This window comes from Hyperoodon ampullatus (genome assembly GCF_949752795.1).
Source record: "Hyperoodon ampullatus genome assembly, chromosome: 3".
NCBI lineage: Eukaryota > Metazoa > Chordata > Mammalia > Artiodactyla > Ziphiidae > Hyperoodon > Hyperoodon ampullatus.
Window position 1 is genome coordinate 25,465,671 of NC_136916.1, and position 14,735 is coordinate 25,480,405.

At 37.4% G+C, this 14,735-nt stretch overlaps 1 protein-coding gene across 1 annotated transcript in view; it reads left to right on the forward strand.

Annotated features, from left to right (window-relative positions):
• GDI2 (GDP dissociation inhibitor 2) overlaps window positions 1–14,735 on the forward strand; it is a gene marked incomplete at its 5' end in the record, with an annotated part of 45,178 nt that overhangs the window by 12,884 nt on the left and 17,559 nt on the right. Inside the window, 4 exons of the mRNA XM_079699881.1 lie at window positions 2,598–2,697; window positions 8,225–8,359; window positions 13,618–13,816; window positions 14,079–14,210. Coding sequence (XP_079556007.1) covers window positions 2,598–2,697; window positions 8,225–8,359; window positions 13,618–13,816; window positions 14,079–14,210 — 566 coding nt within the window. The remainder of the gene's footprint in view (window positions 1–2,597; window positions 2,698–8,224; window positions 8,360–13,617; window positions 13,817–14,078; window positions 14,211–14,735) is intronic.

The following is a 14,735-nucleotide window of genomic DNA, read 5'->3' on the forward strand; positions in this document are numbered from 1 at the left end:
TACTAAGTATATTTATTTCTCTGTGTGGGGTTTGTTCACCATCCACGTGTATGAATCTGAGCTGTACTGTGCTTTATAGGAGATATATAGATATTGTCAGTTACTTGTAAAATAGTGACTTTGATGAAATAAACTTAATGTTTATATCAAAAAGCTTTTTTCTCTATATTCAGGCATATAGGGAAGTTGAAAGAATAATACCAGTGGAATATTTTTTTGCTTCATGTCTGTTTGTGTTACTGGTTTTGAACCATTGAAAGTAATAGACATGATACTTGACCTAAATATTTCAGCATTCATCTGTGACGAACAGCATTCTCCAACATAATCATAATACCATTATCACACTTAAGAAAATTAACCGTAGTATCCAGACTATATTTAAATCCCCCATTGAACCCAAGAATGTTGTATATTGCTGTGTAGGAGTGGTTTGTTTTCTTTTTCTTTTAAACTAGTTTAAGCATTGCCTTTTGTGTTGTTTCCCTTTATTCTCTTAATCTACAAAAGTCTCGCCACCTCTTTTCTTTTGGGAAGTCTAGGCCAGTTTATAAGAAGGTATTGTTGGGCACTTCATACTGCATCCCATAAGGAGGCACAGTGCCTGCATCAGCATCACTGTTCATGTTGCTCAATTTGACCTGTTTGAGGTGATGACCACTGACCTCTCCATTGTAAATCATCTTTGGAGCGATGCGCTGGCGTCATTCCTTCTTCACCTAGTATATTTATTAGCTAGTGTTAAGTAAGATGAGCAAGCTGTCCTCTTTCTTTCTTTCTTTTTTTTTTTTTTTTTTTTTTTTGCGGTACGGGGGCCTCTCACTGTTGTGGCCTCTCCCGTTGCGGAGCACAGGCTCCGGACGCGCAGGCTCAGCGGCCATGGCTCACGGGCCCAGCCGCTCCACGGCGTGTGGGATCTTCCCGGACCGGGGCACGAACCCGTGTCCCCTGCATCGGCAGGCGGACTCTCAACCACTGCGCCACCAGGGAAGCCCTCTTTTTTTTTAAATTTAATTTTTATTTTATATTGGAGTATAGTTGATTTATAATGTTGTTAGTTTCAGGTGTATAGCTAAGTGGTTTAGTTATACATATACATGTATCCATTCTTTTTCAGATTCTTTTCCCATATAGCTTATTATAGAATACTGAGTAGAGTTCCCTGTGCTATATAGTAGGTCCTTGTTGATCTATTTTATATATAGTGGTGTGTGTATGTTAATCACAAACTCCTAGATTATCCCTCCCCTGCGTGTTTCTCCTTTGTTAACCATAAGTTTGTTTTCGAAATCTGTGAGTCTGTTTCTGTGTTTTGAATAAGTTCATTTGTATCACTTTTTCTTTAGATTCCACATGTAAATGATATCATATGGTATTTGTCTTCCTCTACTGACTGACTTCACTTAGTATGATAATCTCTGGGTCTGCCCATGTTGCTGCAGATGACATTACTTCATTCTGTTTTACGGCTGAATAATATTCCATTGTATATATGTACCATATCTTCTTTATCCATTCCTCTGCTGATGGACATTTAGGTTGCTTCCATGTCTTGGCTATTGTAAATAGTGCTGCAATGAACATTGGGGTGCATGTATCTTTTTGAATTATGGTTTTCTTCACATATATGCCCAGGAGTGGGATTGCTGGATTATATGGTAGCTCTCTTTTTAGGTTTTTAAGGAAGCTCCATACTGTTCTCCATAGTGGCTACACCAATTTACATTCCCGCCAACAGTGTAGGAGGGTTCCCTTTTCTCCACACCCTCTCCAGCATTTATTGTATGTAGAATTTTTGATGATGGCCATTCTTACTGGTGTGAGGTGATTTGCATTTCTCTAATAATTAGTGATGTTGAGCATTTTTTCATGTGTTTTTTGGCCATATATATGTCTTTGTAGAAAATGTCTTTGTAGAAATGTCTGTTTAGATCTTTTGCCCATTTTTTGACTGGGTTGTGTACTCTTTTTTTGTGTGTGTGTGTACTCTTTTTTAATGTACTCAAGAACTTGGGGGTTTTTATTGAGTGAATATATACCACCTTTGCTTGTTCTGTTCCACCTTAGCAATAGAATTCATGAGTTTGAATGAATATTAAATTTTAAGCTGCAAGCTGCTTTGAGAGCCTCAAACTCATGTAAATTATAAATTAACTGGAACTAATTTTAATTGTCTTTTCTGATTTGAATAATCCAAAATTTATTTTTAACTCCCTGTGTAACCACAGAAGCAAAATTAAGCCTTTGTTGGCTTTTTATTCAATAGAGTATGAATTTAAATGATTTCTACAAATAGTAAGGGATGTTTCTGCAAAACTAGTACATCATAACAAATAGTTTGTTTTGTATTCCTGCTAGTTAAAAGCAAATACACACCACCTCTGCAATGTTTATTTTGGCATTCATGAGTTGAGTAATATATTTAATTTACATATGTATTGGAATAGTGCTAAATGTTCTGATTAAAAATGAAATGCACTTGTACTTTACCTCATGTTGGTGGTATTTAGTTATACCAAAATCACTTCATCAAAAAATAGTTGTGCAATGAAAGTTAAATTTTGTTACATTATGGGTGTTTTTTGTTTTGGTTTTAGTTATACAAAAGATTTAAAATACCTGGAGCACCACCAGCATCAATGGGGAGAGGAAGAGACTGGAATGTTGACTTAATTCCCAAGTTCCTTATGGCGAATGGTAAAGAATTCCAACTTAAATTTATGATAGTACATTGAATCCAATTTGAAAGTAGAAAGTAACTGTTGACAGAGAGTGTTATTCCGGGTATGTGGAAGTGGATTCCGTTGAATGACAACAGTATGGTGAGTAATAGGGCCCATTAGAGGTATCTAGAGTTGGTAAGTTAAGAATGGAGGGAAGAGGGGGTGACTTCTTAGTAATCGGTTTTGGAGAAACAAAATTATGCTGTGGCATAATATCAGAATTGTAAGCATCTGTAACAGACTTTCCTCTTGATACTTTGGTGACAGTCTTAGGTAACTGGGCCTTCAGAAACAGCCATGTTAATGTTTTTTTCCTAGTTTGTAAGCTTTCACAATTATTTTTTCATAGTAATTTTTTCTCATTTTTTTCTTTTTTCCTCCCGTTTTATTGAGATATAATTGACATACAGCACTGTATAAGTTTAAGGTATACAGCATAATGATTTGACTTACATATATTGTGAAGATTACCATAGTAAGTTTAGTGAAAATCCATCATCTCATATAGATACAAAAAAGAAAAAGAAAAAAATGGTTTTTTTTCTTGTGATGAGATCTCTTAGGATCCACTCTCTTAACAACCTAGGTCCCCTTTAAATGCTGGAAGATAAGGACTCACTGGCAGCTGCCTCCCTTAGATAAGGCCTCCTGAGCTCTCAAGTTCCCCTCAGCTTCCACCACTTCCTACCTTCCCTTAAGCCCAGTCCACCTTGCTCATTTCTATTACCTGCCTGGCCTCAGTAGGAAATGAGTTTGCAAACTGGTCTCTAACGTGCTAGGCTAGGTAGAGAGAAAAGGACAGGCAGGTGGGTGGGTGGGTGGGGGATGGGGGGGCGGTAAGCAAGTAAACGTGAGTGAGTGAACAGTGAGAGACATAAATGCTCATATTCCAGGTAGGTCCCTTAACTCAGTTAAGGAACTGATCCACACACTGTACACACTTTCCTCACTACCCATGGAGCTGGGTGGAACAGACATTTCCCAGGACAGTGTCTTCTGTTCATCAACTCCCATGGAACAACTGGGGCACCTGACAAAGAATATAAGGGAACTGAAAACAAATGATTGCATAATGTGTTAATGGCATTGCAGTAGTATAAAAAGTGTGACTTTTTTCAAATAATTATCATAATCAAGTTATATTAAAAGAAAAATTCCTACAAAGGCAGTAATTTTGGTGTGCGCAGAATTCCAATCTCAAATCTTAACTTTTGATAAATAAATACTAATAACGTCTTTGTGGCTGCTCTCAAGTGTATGCCAGTTAGAAGATCTTCTTGAGGTTCACTCATCAATAGAAACATGGACACATCTCACTGTAATGCGGCAGAAATGGCAGCTGTGAAGTCATAAATACGGCCTTAGGTGGCCCCAAGGAACACTGCAGTGGTAGAGTGGATCCACCCTCCATGGCTTTCAGCAGGGTTCATATCACAGAACAGAGGGCTCATGCACTGGGGGTACTTGGAGATCATCTGATGATTCACTTTGCCTCACGGAGCACAAAGAGTAAGAAGAAACTGGATTCAGTATGCTCTAGTGGGCTTTTTCTTTTCTTTTTTTTGGGAGGGGGTCTTGTGTGTGCTTTAAAAATAATGTGAAGTCCCTAGGTAACACCAAAGAGCTCAGTGAAGTCTGAATGATCTGACACTGTTCAATATACATGAAACTTTAAGACAGCTGAGTGGATTTATTTCTGTACATCCTTTTGAGAATCACTAATATTACTGGTTCACACTTGTGGGTCATTTCTGTTAGGAAATTTTTTAAAGGTATATGAAGGCAGGGAGTAAAAAAGGAAATAAGGCCAAGGCAGAGAGAAGGAGGTGGAAGAGGCGAGAAAACGGAGGAAAGTAATGCCTTAAGACTTAGCAAAGTTCAGTCCATGGACTAAGGGGCACTTGGGAGCTGGTTGGAAATGCAGAATCTCGGACGCTACCTACAACTACCCAAGCAAAATTTGTATTTTAATAAGAGCCCTGGGCAATTCCTAAGCAGAATGACGTTTGAGAAGCACTGCCTTAACAGTCCATTGCAGGCTCTTTAATGTCAGAAAAAGATGACATACGGTGAGAGAACTTCACAAAATGTCTTTACCTGGGCAACCCCAGACCACCTACAAAACCTGTCTGAGCTTCATTTCCTTATCTGTAAAATGGAGATGATAATAATAGTAATGCGATAGGGTGGTTCTGAGGACTGAGGGAGTTGTTAAATAACCCTTTCAAAGGTCTTGGCATAGAATAAGTAATGGATGTTCATTAGATTTTTGTTTTTAAAACGCATCATGGTATTTTCTTAGTTCCTGGTTTAATGGGTATATTATTTTAGAACATTATAATTTTAGCTGTTGAATTTTTTGAAACTTTTTTTCCCTAGGCAAACTAATAAACTAATCCTTAACACAAACTAGAAATTTAAAATATATTCTTTTTCTCATATTTTTAACTAGAGGAGTATCTTTAAATTGCTGTGATTTTTAGCATCTTTTTCTGAGATGACGTTGAAAAACTAAATTGTAAGTATAAGTCTATTTTATGTCCCATGAAATAAAGTATGTACGACCCTTTCCCCCCTTTTTGAATTTATGTTCTATAATTTGGGAATATGTTCAATGGAAAGATCCTATTGGAATTTTCTCTGAAATTTGAAGTTAAATAACTGAATTATCTTGAGGTTAATTGTAAACACAAAATTTTTATTATATAAATAATAAAATTATTTAATTAAAATTAGAAAACACAGAGAAGCAGAAAGGAAATAAAATTTTCATAACCAGAATCTTGTTGTTTAGAATCATGGTTAATATTCTGGTGTATCACCTGCCAGTTTCACCCCACCTCTTCCCAGTTAACATGTTTTTCAGTCAGTATATTGTGAACATTCAAAAGAGAGAGGGAGGGATGGAACCAGGGGCTGGAGGGGATGATAAATCTCATTGTATACTCCTGGAAGTGTAGTATGGGGATAAAGGCAATAATTTTCTTTCTTTCCTTAAAATTATTTATTTATTTATTTGGTTGTGCCGGGTGCTACTTGTGGCAGGTGGGCTCCTTAGTTTCATTCATGGTCTCCTTAGTTGTGGCATTTGAACTCTTTAGTTGCGGCATGCATGTGGGATCTAGTTCCCTGACCCAGGGATCGAACCTGGGCCTCCTGCCTTGGGAGTGCGGAGTCTTATCCACTGCGCCACCAGGGAAGTCCCTAAAGGCAGTAATTTTTTAAGGCTTTTTCCTTTATATTGCCAAATTTTACTTTTACCAGTAGACTGAGGCTGCCCCTTTCCCAGTACCTTTACCACTCCCAGATATTACTCATTTTAGTTTTTGTGATTTTGTCATACTAGAAGACAAAATAGTGGATTTTTTTTTTTTTTTTGCGGTACGCGGGCCTCTCACCGTTGTGGCCTCTCCCGTTGCGGAGCACAGGCTCCAGACGCGCAGGCTCAGCGGCCATGGCTCACGGGCCCAGCCGCTCCGCGGCATGTGGGATCTTCCTGGACCGGGGCACGAACCTGTGTCCCCTGCATCGGCAGGCGGACTCTCAACCACTGCGCCACCAGGAAAGCCCCCAAAATAGTGGATTTTAAAAATATGTCTACTTACTAGAGGGTGAAATGGTTTCTAGAGTTACTGGCTTTCATGTTCTTTAATGAACTGGCCAGCCTTTTCGCTTTGCACATTTTTCTATTGATGTTTTGTGTTTTTCCTTATTGATGTAAAAGAGCTTATTATAACAGCTGTTAAATGCCCTTTTGAAGTATGTTGAAAATACCTTTTCCAGTTTGTGATTGGCATTATATATAACTCTTGTGGTTTTTTTTTCTGTACAAAGGCTTTTATTTTTCACACAGTCATTGGTTGAGCTTTCTTTTATTGGTTTTGATTTGGAAGTATGTTTAAAATTTTTCTCTCTATCTCAAGTTTATAAAAATACTAATATCTGCTTTTAATGGTATTATGGTTTCATTTTTTCACTGTATAAATAAGTTCATCTATTTTGTTTTTTTATGTCAGCATCTATCTTATTCCTTCATAGAACTATGAAAATATGTAACAATTTTATTCTTAAAAAATTTTTATTGGAGTAGATTTACAATGTTGTGTTAGTTTCAGGTGTACAGCGAAGTGAATTAGTTATACATACACATATATCACTTTTTTAGATTGTTTTCCCATATAGGCCATTACAGAGTATTGAGTAGAGTTCCCTGTGCTATAGAGTAGGTCCTTATTAGTTATCTGTTTTCTATATAGTAGTGTGTTTATGTCAGTCCCAGTCTCCCAAGGTTCATCTATCTTAACATGAATAAATTTATTTTATTACCCTGTTGTTTGAGAAGTAGAGATAGAAATTTATTTTTTCAAAATGGCTAATCAGTTGTTCCTCAACATCATTTATCTTTTCCACTTTGATTAGAAAACTTTCATCATATATTAAATTCTTTTACATGGGTCTCTATTTTTCACTGATTTATGGACTAGTTAATGTACAGTATACTGAAACATTTGGCTACATAAAGGTCTCCTTATTACTCTATTTCTTGTTCTCAAAAAGAATTTTTTTTGATTGTCCTTGTATGTTTATCCTTTCAAATGAACTTTAAAATAATTTTGTTTGGTTTCTCAAAGAAGTTTACAATTTTTAGTATACCAAAATTTCTTTGGTTTATCCTAGCTTTTTCTTGACCCAAAACTAGTATTCATTTTAATAAATATAAATTGACTTAGAAACTGAAAAGCACAAATTCCTGGAAAATTTTGCCTGTGAGTTGTCTCTCTTTAAAATACAGTAGGGGGGCTTCCCTGGTGGTGCAGTGGTTGAGAGTCCGCCTGCCAATGCAGGGGACACGGGTTTGTGCCCCGGTCCGGGAAGATCCCGCATGCCGCGGAGCGGCTGGCCCCGTGGGCCATGGCCATTGAGCCTGCATGTCCGGAGCCTGTGCTCTGCAATGGAAGAGGCCACAACAGTGAGAGGCCCGCGTACTGCAAAAGAAAAAGGAAAAAAAAAATACAGTAGGAACTTTAAAGAAACCCAAACCCATTTGTAGTAGTACTATAATTCTAAACCTCATACTTCTAATAATTATTGTATAACTTTTACAAAAGCATGTTGAAGTTATTAACCTTGAAGTGGTAACATTTAAAAAAAGTCTAAATATGCTAAGCAATGGGTCTGCATTCTGATTGTCCTATTTAAAATATGGCTTTGGAGACTTTTCTAGGAGTTACTGGATGGTGTTAAGAAAAAATTGGAAAGCCATTAGTATTACTAAATGTACTTTTATTTCTGCTGATTTTTTTTTTTTTTTCAACGGCCTTGGCTTACGGGCCTAGCTGCTCCACGGCATGTGGGATCTTCCCGGACTGGGGCACGAACCCGTGTCCCCTGCATTGGCAGGCGGACTCTCAACCACTGAGCCACCAGGGAAGCCCCTATTTCTGCTGATTTTTGAAAGTAGTAAGATTTAAGTAACAGTTTGAATTATGTGACTCTTACAGGTCAGCTGGTTAAGATGCTGCTTTTTACAGAGGTCACTCGCTATCTGGATTTCAAAGTGACTGAAGGGAGCTTTGTTTATAAGGGAGGAAAAATCTACAAGGTTCCTTCCACTGAAGCAGAAGCCCTGGCATCTAGTAAGTAATTCTATTTTATTTTCTCAGAATATTAAGATTTTATAACATAAAGGGATCTTAGAGATAAAATTTAAGGTCCCCTGCATTAGTCATCCACCCACTCATCCAGTCAACAAAGATTTATTGGGTGTCTGTTATGTGCCAGACACTGTTCTAGGCAGTTAAGAGTACTTCAGTAAACAAGATGTTCACAAATTCCTGCCCTTCTGAAGCCTGGAGAGGTTTTATCTCATGGAGCCTGTTGCTGGTGAAGCTGAGCCTTCCTAGGTCTAGTATACTCTTTTCAGATTAATAATTCATGAGAGTCACTGTCTCTTGGATTGTTTCCTGTGCTAGGCTCTGTGGGAGACACTTCACATTTGCTTTCTTACTTGACTTGTGAAGCCCTTTGTGAGGTAGGCTTTCCGTTTTATAGATGAGGAAACTCAGGCCCAAAATCACATAGGTAATGAGTGGCAGGACGGCATTGAAACCCTGGTGGGATTGCTGCACAGTCCGTGTACTTCATCACCCATCTACGCTGACCTCCTTTGCTACTCTGTCCAACATGCTGTTCTGGTGGAACTCATCCTCTAAGTGGTGCTGGTGTCATTCTCCAGCATCTCTGTTTCTAGGTATTCCCAGTGAATATGGAGTGATTTTGTTTTCTGCCCCAAATTATTTCCTCTACTGGCTCATCAAAGATTTCTGCTTATCATGTTTTATTCTGAGTCTTTTAAATAGCAAACACCCCGAGAAAAGGCCTTCCATCCTTTAAGGTGTTTTTGTTGCCATGAAGAGCAGTTTAAGGAAGGATAAGTTTGTATAACTAAAGGGTAGATAAGTTTTGTAGGTGCTGTAGGAGTTCAGAGGAGGGAAAGGTTTGCATTGGGAGAATAGGAAGAGTGTCAGTAAATTCTCCAGTAATTATTCTGGCATTAAGATTGGAAAAGATTTCTCACCTAGGGGTCGTCCCTGGTGGCGCAGCGGTTAAGAATCTGCCTGCCAATGCAGGGGACACGGGTTCGAGCCCTGGTCCGGAAAGATCCCACATGCCGCGGAGCAACTAAGCCCATGCACCACAGCTACTGAGCCTGCGCTCTAGAGCCCATGAGCCACGACTACTGAAGCCCGTACGCCTAGAGCCTGTGTTCCGCAGCAAGAGAAGCCACCACAATGAGATGCCCACTCACCGCAACGAAGAGTAGCCCCTGCTCGCCACAACTAGAGAAAGCCCGCACACAGCAATGAAGACCCAGCGCAGCCAAAAAAAAAAAAAAAAAATTTCTCACCTAAAAACCTAGTTTAAGTTATTTTGGCAGTTTTTCTAACTCCATTTATTTACTTCTTGCTATTAGGGGAGAAAATATTGGGCATAAAACGTTGAAAAACACTAAAGCCAGAAAGTAAAAAATAGCACTAAGAATTGCGGCCAGGTTGGGAGTGACATTTGGGTAAGGGAAGGAATGGCTTCTGATTGAGTGGAGGGGAGTCCGTGATGTGATCATGGGTTAGAAATCATTTAAAGTCTTTTCAGTGACAGTGCATCTAATTTAAAGTGTTTTCATAGAAATAAGTGTTCAACAGTTTGAGTAGAACTCTTTTAAACAAAGTTTGTGGTTTTTTAATTTAAAATTTTTATTCTCTCTTTGAGCTTTTATCTATATTAATAGCTTCAACCACTTCCTTCATTTAAAAATTGAAGGACTTAACAGTTTGTTTCTGTTTTTGATTTAATGTTTTCAAATATATAAAATATTTACATGACTTGAAAGTCAAAATTATATTAAAAGATATATTTTGAGTCTTATCTTTGCCACTCCATTCTTTCCACCCTGATAGGTGGTCAGTTTTACTTATTTCTGATTTACCCTCATGTTTCTTTTTGCAAAAATAAGCAAATATATTAATGTATGTATTTTTAAGGTTAGATTTATTGAGGTTTAATTTATATACACTAGGATTTACCTATTTTAGTATACAGTTTCATGAATTTTTACCAATCACTACCTTATCAGCAACTATTTTTATATTAATGGATAGGATTTTGAAGTTGGAATGGCAGGCAGGACAATTCTAGGCAGAATGAATGAATGGGGTAGGAAAAGTGTAGAGGGTGGGAAGTTCAAGAGAAAGATAAATAAAAACAAATTATTTTATGCTTCTAATAATAGCTGACGTTTTTGAACATTATGTGCAGGCATTTATGTACTAATTATTTTATGTGTATAGTCTAAGTTTATTTTATATAGTCCTTCACTACAACCCTCTGAGACGTGGTGCTATTATCTATATTGACAGATGGGAACACCGAGGTATACAGGTGTGAAAGAGCCCAAAGTAGCATAGTTCATGACTAGTAAAACTAGTTTGAAGCCAGATTTGTCAGACTCAAGAACCCCACACTCTTAACCGCTGAACTATCTAGTATATAAATGTAGCTTCTCAGATATTTTAACAACTGTCACGTACACTGGAATTCCTTTTTTCTCCGTGCTACATATTGCCAGTTCCTGTGGTTGTTTCTCATATAATATGCCGTCTAGGTCTCTTGGCCACTTTTCTTTGGAAATACTCTGATTTGCCAAGATTATCTTATATATAATAGAATTAGAGCCAGACCAGACCTGATACTCCAAGTGTTGTCTGCCCACTCAGTGTCCTTGGGACTTTTACTTTCCTAGGACAATATATTTCTATTAATGTAGCCTAAGTTTACATTGGCTTTTTTAGGAGCTGTATATACTGTTGGTTCTTGTGGTAGGTCATGATGCCAGCTAAAATCTCAAGGTTCCAATAAATATTTGTTCATTGGTCAAATGTTATTTTAGTTAAATAAATGAGAAGTATATTTGGCCTCTAGAGTAATGTTGAACACAGGTACTATGTTCAGAGAAGTTTGAGACATTTTCATGAATAGCTTTGAAACGTGCCCAGCAAAATCTTGTATCCTCAGTTGAATCTTTAGCTTGCTTGTTTGTTCTCACTCTTACCGCCGTGAGGCATTTGTTTGTCGGGAGCACCTTTGACATCTCAGGGCTTGTGGCTGTCAGGAGTTGATGTGCCTGCTGCAAAGCCCAGCTGTGAACTGGGGTGAGGCTGTTTAGGTCCACTGTCGGAATGACGTGTTGTGTGCCATGTTTTAGCGCTTTTCTTGTGACGTTAATTCTACTCTGATTTTTCTATTTTTTATTTTTTTATTCACTTGTCAAATCTTATGCCTGTTAGTTAATTGGAACGCTTTTTTCTGTTCTCTTATTGAAACTGCTCTGGATTTTGTAGCTTTATTCTGTTTTAAAAGTCTTGACATAAGTGTCTTTTTTGGTAAGTAACCCTCAGTGTGCAAGTGAATGTAGGAAAAGTAAAACCATTTGAAATGAGTGAAGGTACAACTCAATGGACTAATTGTGAAAAAGATTTTTTCTAGTCCTTTTATCATATAATTTGAGTATTTTCTTTATGTATTGTATGTCCAGTATATGAATAAGTCAACTTCTTTTATATTCAGTCCCATCAGATGTTAATTATATGGATTGAATATTTATTGAGCACTTGCTATATGCCAGGTACCCTTCTAGGTTTGGGGGTAGGGAGGGTGCAACAGAAGGAAAAAAGTAAACAAAAATTCTTTCCCTATTGGAGCTTCCATTAGTGGGAAACTGGCTATAGATAAATAAGGAGAAGCATTTCAGATGGTGATATAATCTGATATAAAAGCGTATCAGATGGATATGGAGATGAAAGGAGAGAGTGAGGGTGGGGCTACTAGTTTAAATAGGGTGACCAGGGAAGGCATCGTCATATAGAAGTAGCTGTTATAAAAATTACGTGGTAGGAAATAATATTTGAATTTGTTAAATTAGGACTTTTTCAGAATGAGCACCGGGTCTCTCACATGTTGGTAATTGCACTAGTATCTGGTTCCGACATAAAGGGATGGAGGAGCAGCTTAGAGCAGCTCCTCTGTGCTGGGAGACAGGAGTCCACTGTGCTGGGAGAGTGTCCCTGTCAGGCTCAAGGCTTGGAGGAGGGAGGGAGATGAAAAGAGGGAAAGAGTGGGGAATTTAAGAATACACAGTAGATTTTTATTTTTATTTTAAGAGAAGTTATGCAGTAACTCAACAATAAACTCTTGGTAAGAGCTTTAGGTTCCACCAGTCAGTGTCCACCAGAGTGACCCCCACGTTGTCAGTGCGTTTGCAGTGGTGCCTCGTGTTTCCTTTGTCTGTGCTACACCTTCCCCTGAAACTACACTTGTGTCTTAAGTAGGGGGCTGTGTGGTAATAGAATAGTTCTTTTTAGCCTTATGCTTTTACTGTGTATGCAGTCTGTCCATTTTTTTAAAGCTAGGTTGTAAATATTAATTTAAAAAGTTAAATGTAGTCAGCTATCATGAATAGCCCCATGATCATTTTAATTTTCAGTTTTGTTGATTTCAGCTATAGTCTTGGGGGAAATAATGTTTAAAATATCAAAATATTCAGCTGTCAACAGATATAAAAGAAATGGTTAAGCGTTTATTTTTAAAGCTATAGTTGTTTTTAAAGTAGCCGTATGGTTTAAGAAAGAGGAAGAAGGAGATGGAACCAGAAAATTTTCCTTTGACTTTGTCTTTCTACCAGCTATCTACGGTAGTAGGGATCCTGACTAGTAGGAAGAACTGAGGGTTTCTTAGGTGGTAGTTCATAGCTTTCTCCTGATCTACTTTTTAGTGTAAAAAGCAGTGAACTGCTTATCTAAGACTTCATTAAAGTGACTGGTAGCATAACCAGCATCTAAATTTCTTTGAGGCCAGATTGTTCTTGGTATCTAAGCTGCTTTTCCATTAAATACCAGAGTGTATCTTAGCATACAGAAAAAGAAAAAAAAAATGAAGTGCATTGAGAATTTTAGGCAGTTGCTGGAGTACAGATCAGAGTTGTCAAAAAAACATTCAGATAGATGCCTTCATGAATAATAGTTTTTCAAAGTCTTATTTATCTTGTACCTAATAAGAGGTATAATTATACATATTGCATTTAATTAATTACTGGTTATAATTACTTGTAATTGTAGTGTAAAATTGAAGGCTTAATAGCTGATCTGTTGTAATTATGACAGTTTAAAGTGTTATGAAACTGTCAGTTTATTTTAAAGCAATGTCCAAACTCCCATATTTTAAACTGCACATTGCCTTAGAAGAGCCTCAGATAACATAAAATATTTAAACTTTATTTTCACATTTTCTTTTCCTCAGTGTCCTATTGTGAGCGTGTGCTTTTTGAAAAATTCTTTTTTAGGCCTAATGGGGCTGTTTGAAAAACGTCGATTCAGAAAATTCCTGGTGTACGTTGCCAACTTTGATGAGAATGATCCTAGAACTTTTGAGGGCATTGATCCTAAGAAGATGACAATGCGAGAGGTGTATAAGAAATTTGACCTGGGCCAAGATGTTATAGATTTTACTGGTCATGCCCTGGCACTTTACAGAACTGATGAGTAAGTTTTTGGGTTTTTAGATTTACATTTTTCTTGGAATTCTTCACTGAATTTCCCAATTCTGCAGAGTGGAAATTCTAACAAAACAAATATATAGCTCTATTATACTACTAAAGAAGAAGTTCTAACTGCACATTAGAGTTAGAGCCTTTTGAGTAAAATATGGAGATGTTGAATTAAAATCCATTCAGAAAAAGATTTTAAATTGAATATAAGAATGCAAACCAAAGCCCTTTTCTAATGGTCATTTCCTTTTGTCTAGCTATTTAGATCAACCATGTTGTGAAACCATTAATAGGATTAAACTTTACAGTGAGTCTTTGGCAAGATATGGCAAAAGCCCATACCTTTATCCACTCTACGGCCTTGGAGAACTGCCACAAGGATTTGCACGGTGAGAGCCCATGTTTAATCTTTGTGCTAAAACCTCACTGATCCTGAACCTCGCCTTGAACGGTAGTTTATGATATGGTTGTGGTTGTGAATAATGAGACAAGATTTGTCTGTGAGTAGTGAGGTGCTTTTTGTTTTTATTGAAGTAAAATTTATGTACAGTGAAACCACAGATCTGTGGTTAAAAAAAAATGAGTTGGACATATATATAGACCTTTGTAACCAAAACTCCAATCTAGATGTAGAAATTTTCCTTACTCCAGAAGTTCCCTTGTATCCCCTCATAATCACCACCACCCCTGCACTGTAACAACTACACTTGTGATTCCTATCATCATAGAACACTTTTGCCTGTTTTTGAAGTTTTATTATATAAAGGGAATAATATGTACTTATTTATTTATTTATTTATTTATTTATTTATTTATTTATTTATTTATTTATTTTTGGCTGTGTTGGGTCTTTGTTGCTGCGCACGGGCTTTCTCTAGTTGCGGTGAGCGGGGGCTACTCTTCATTGTGGTGCA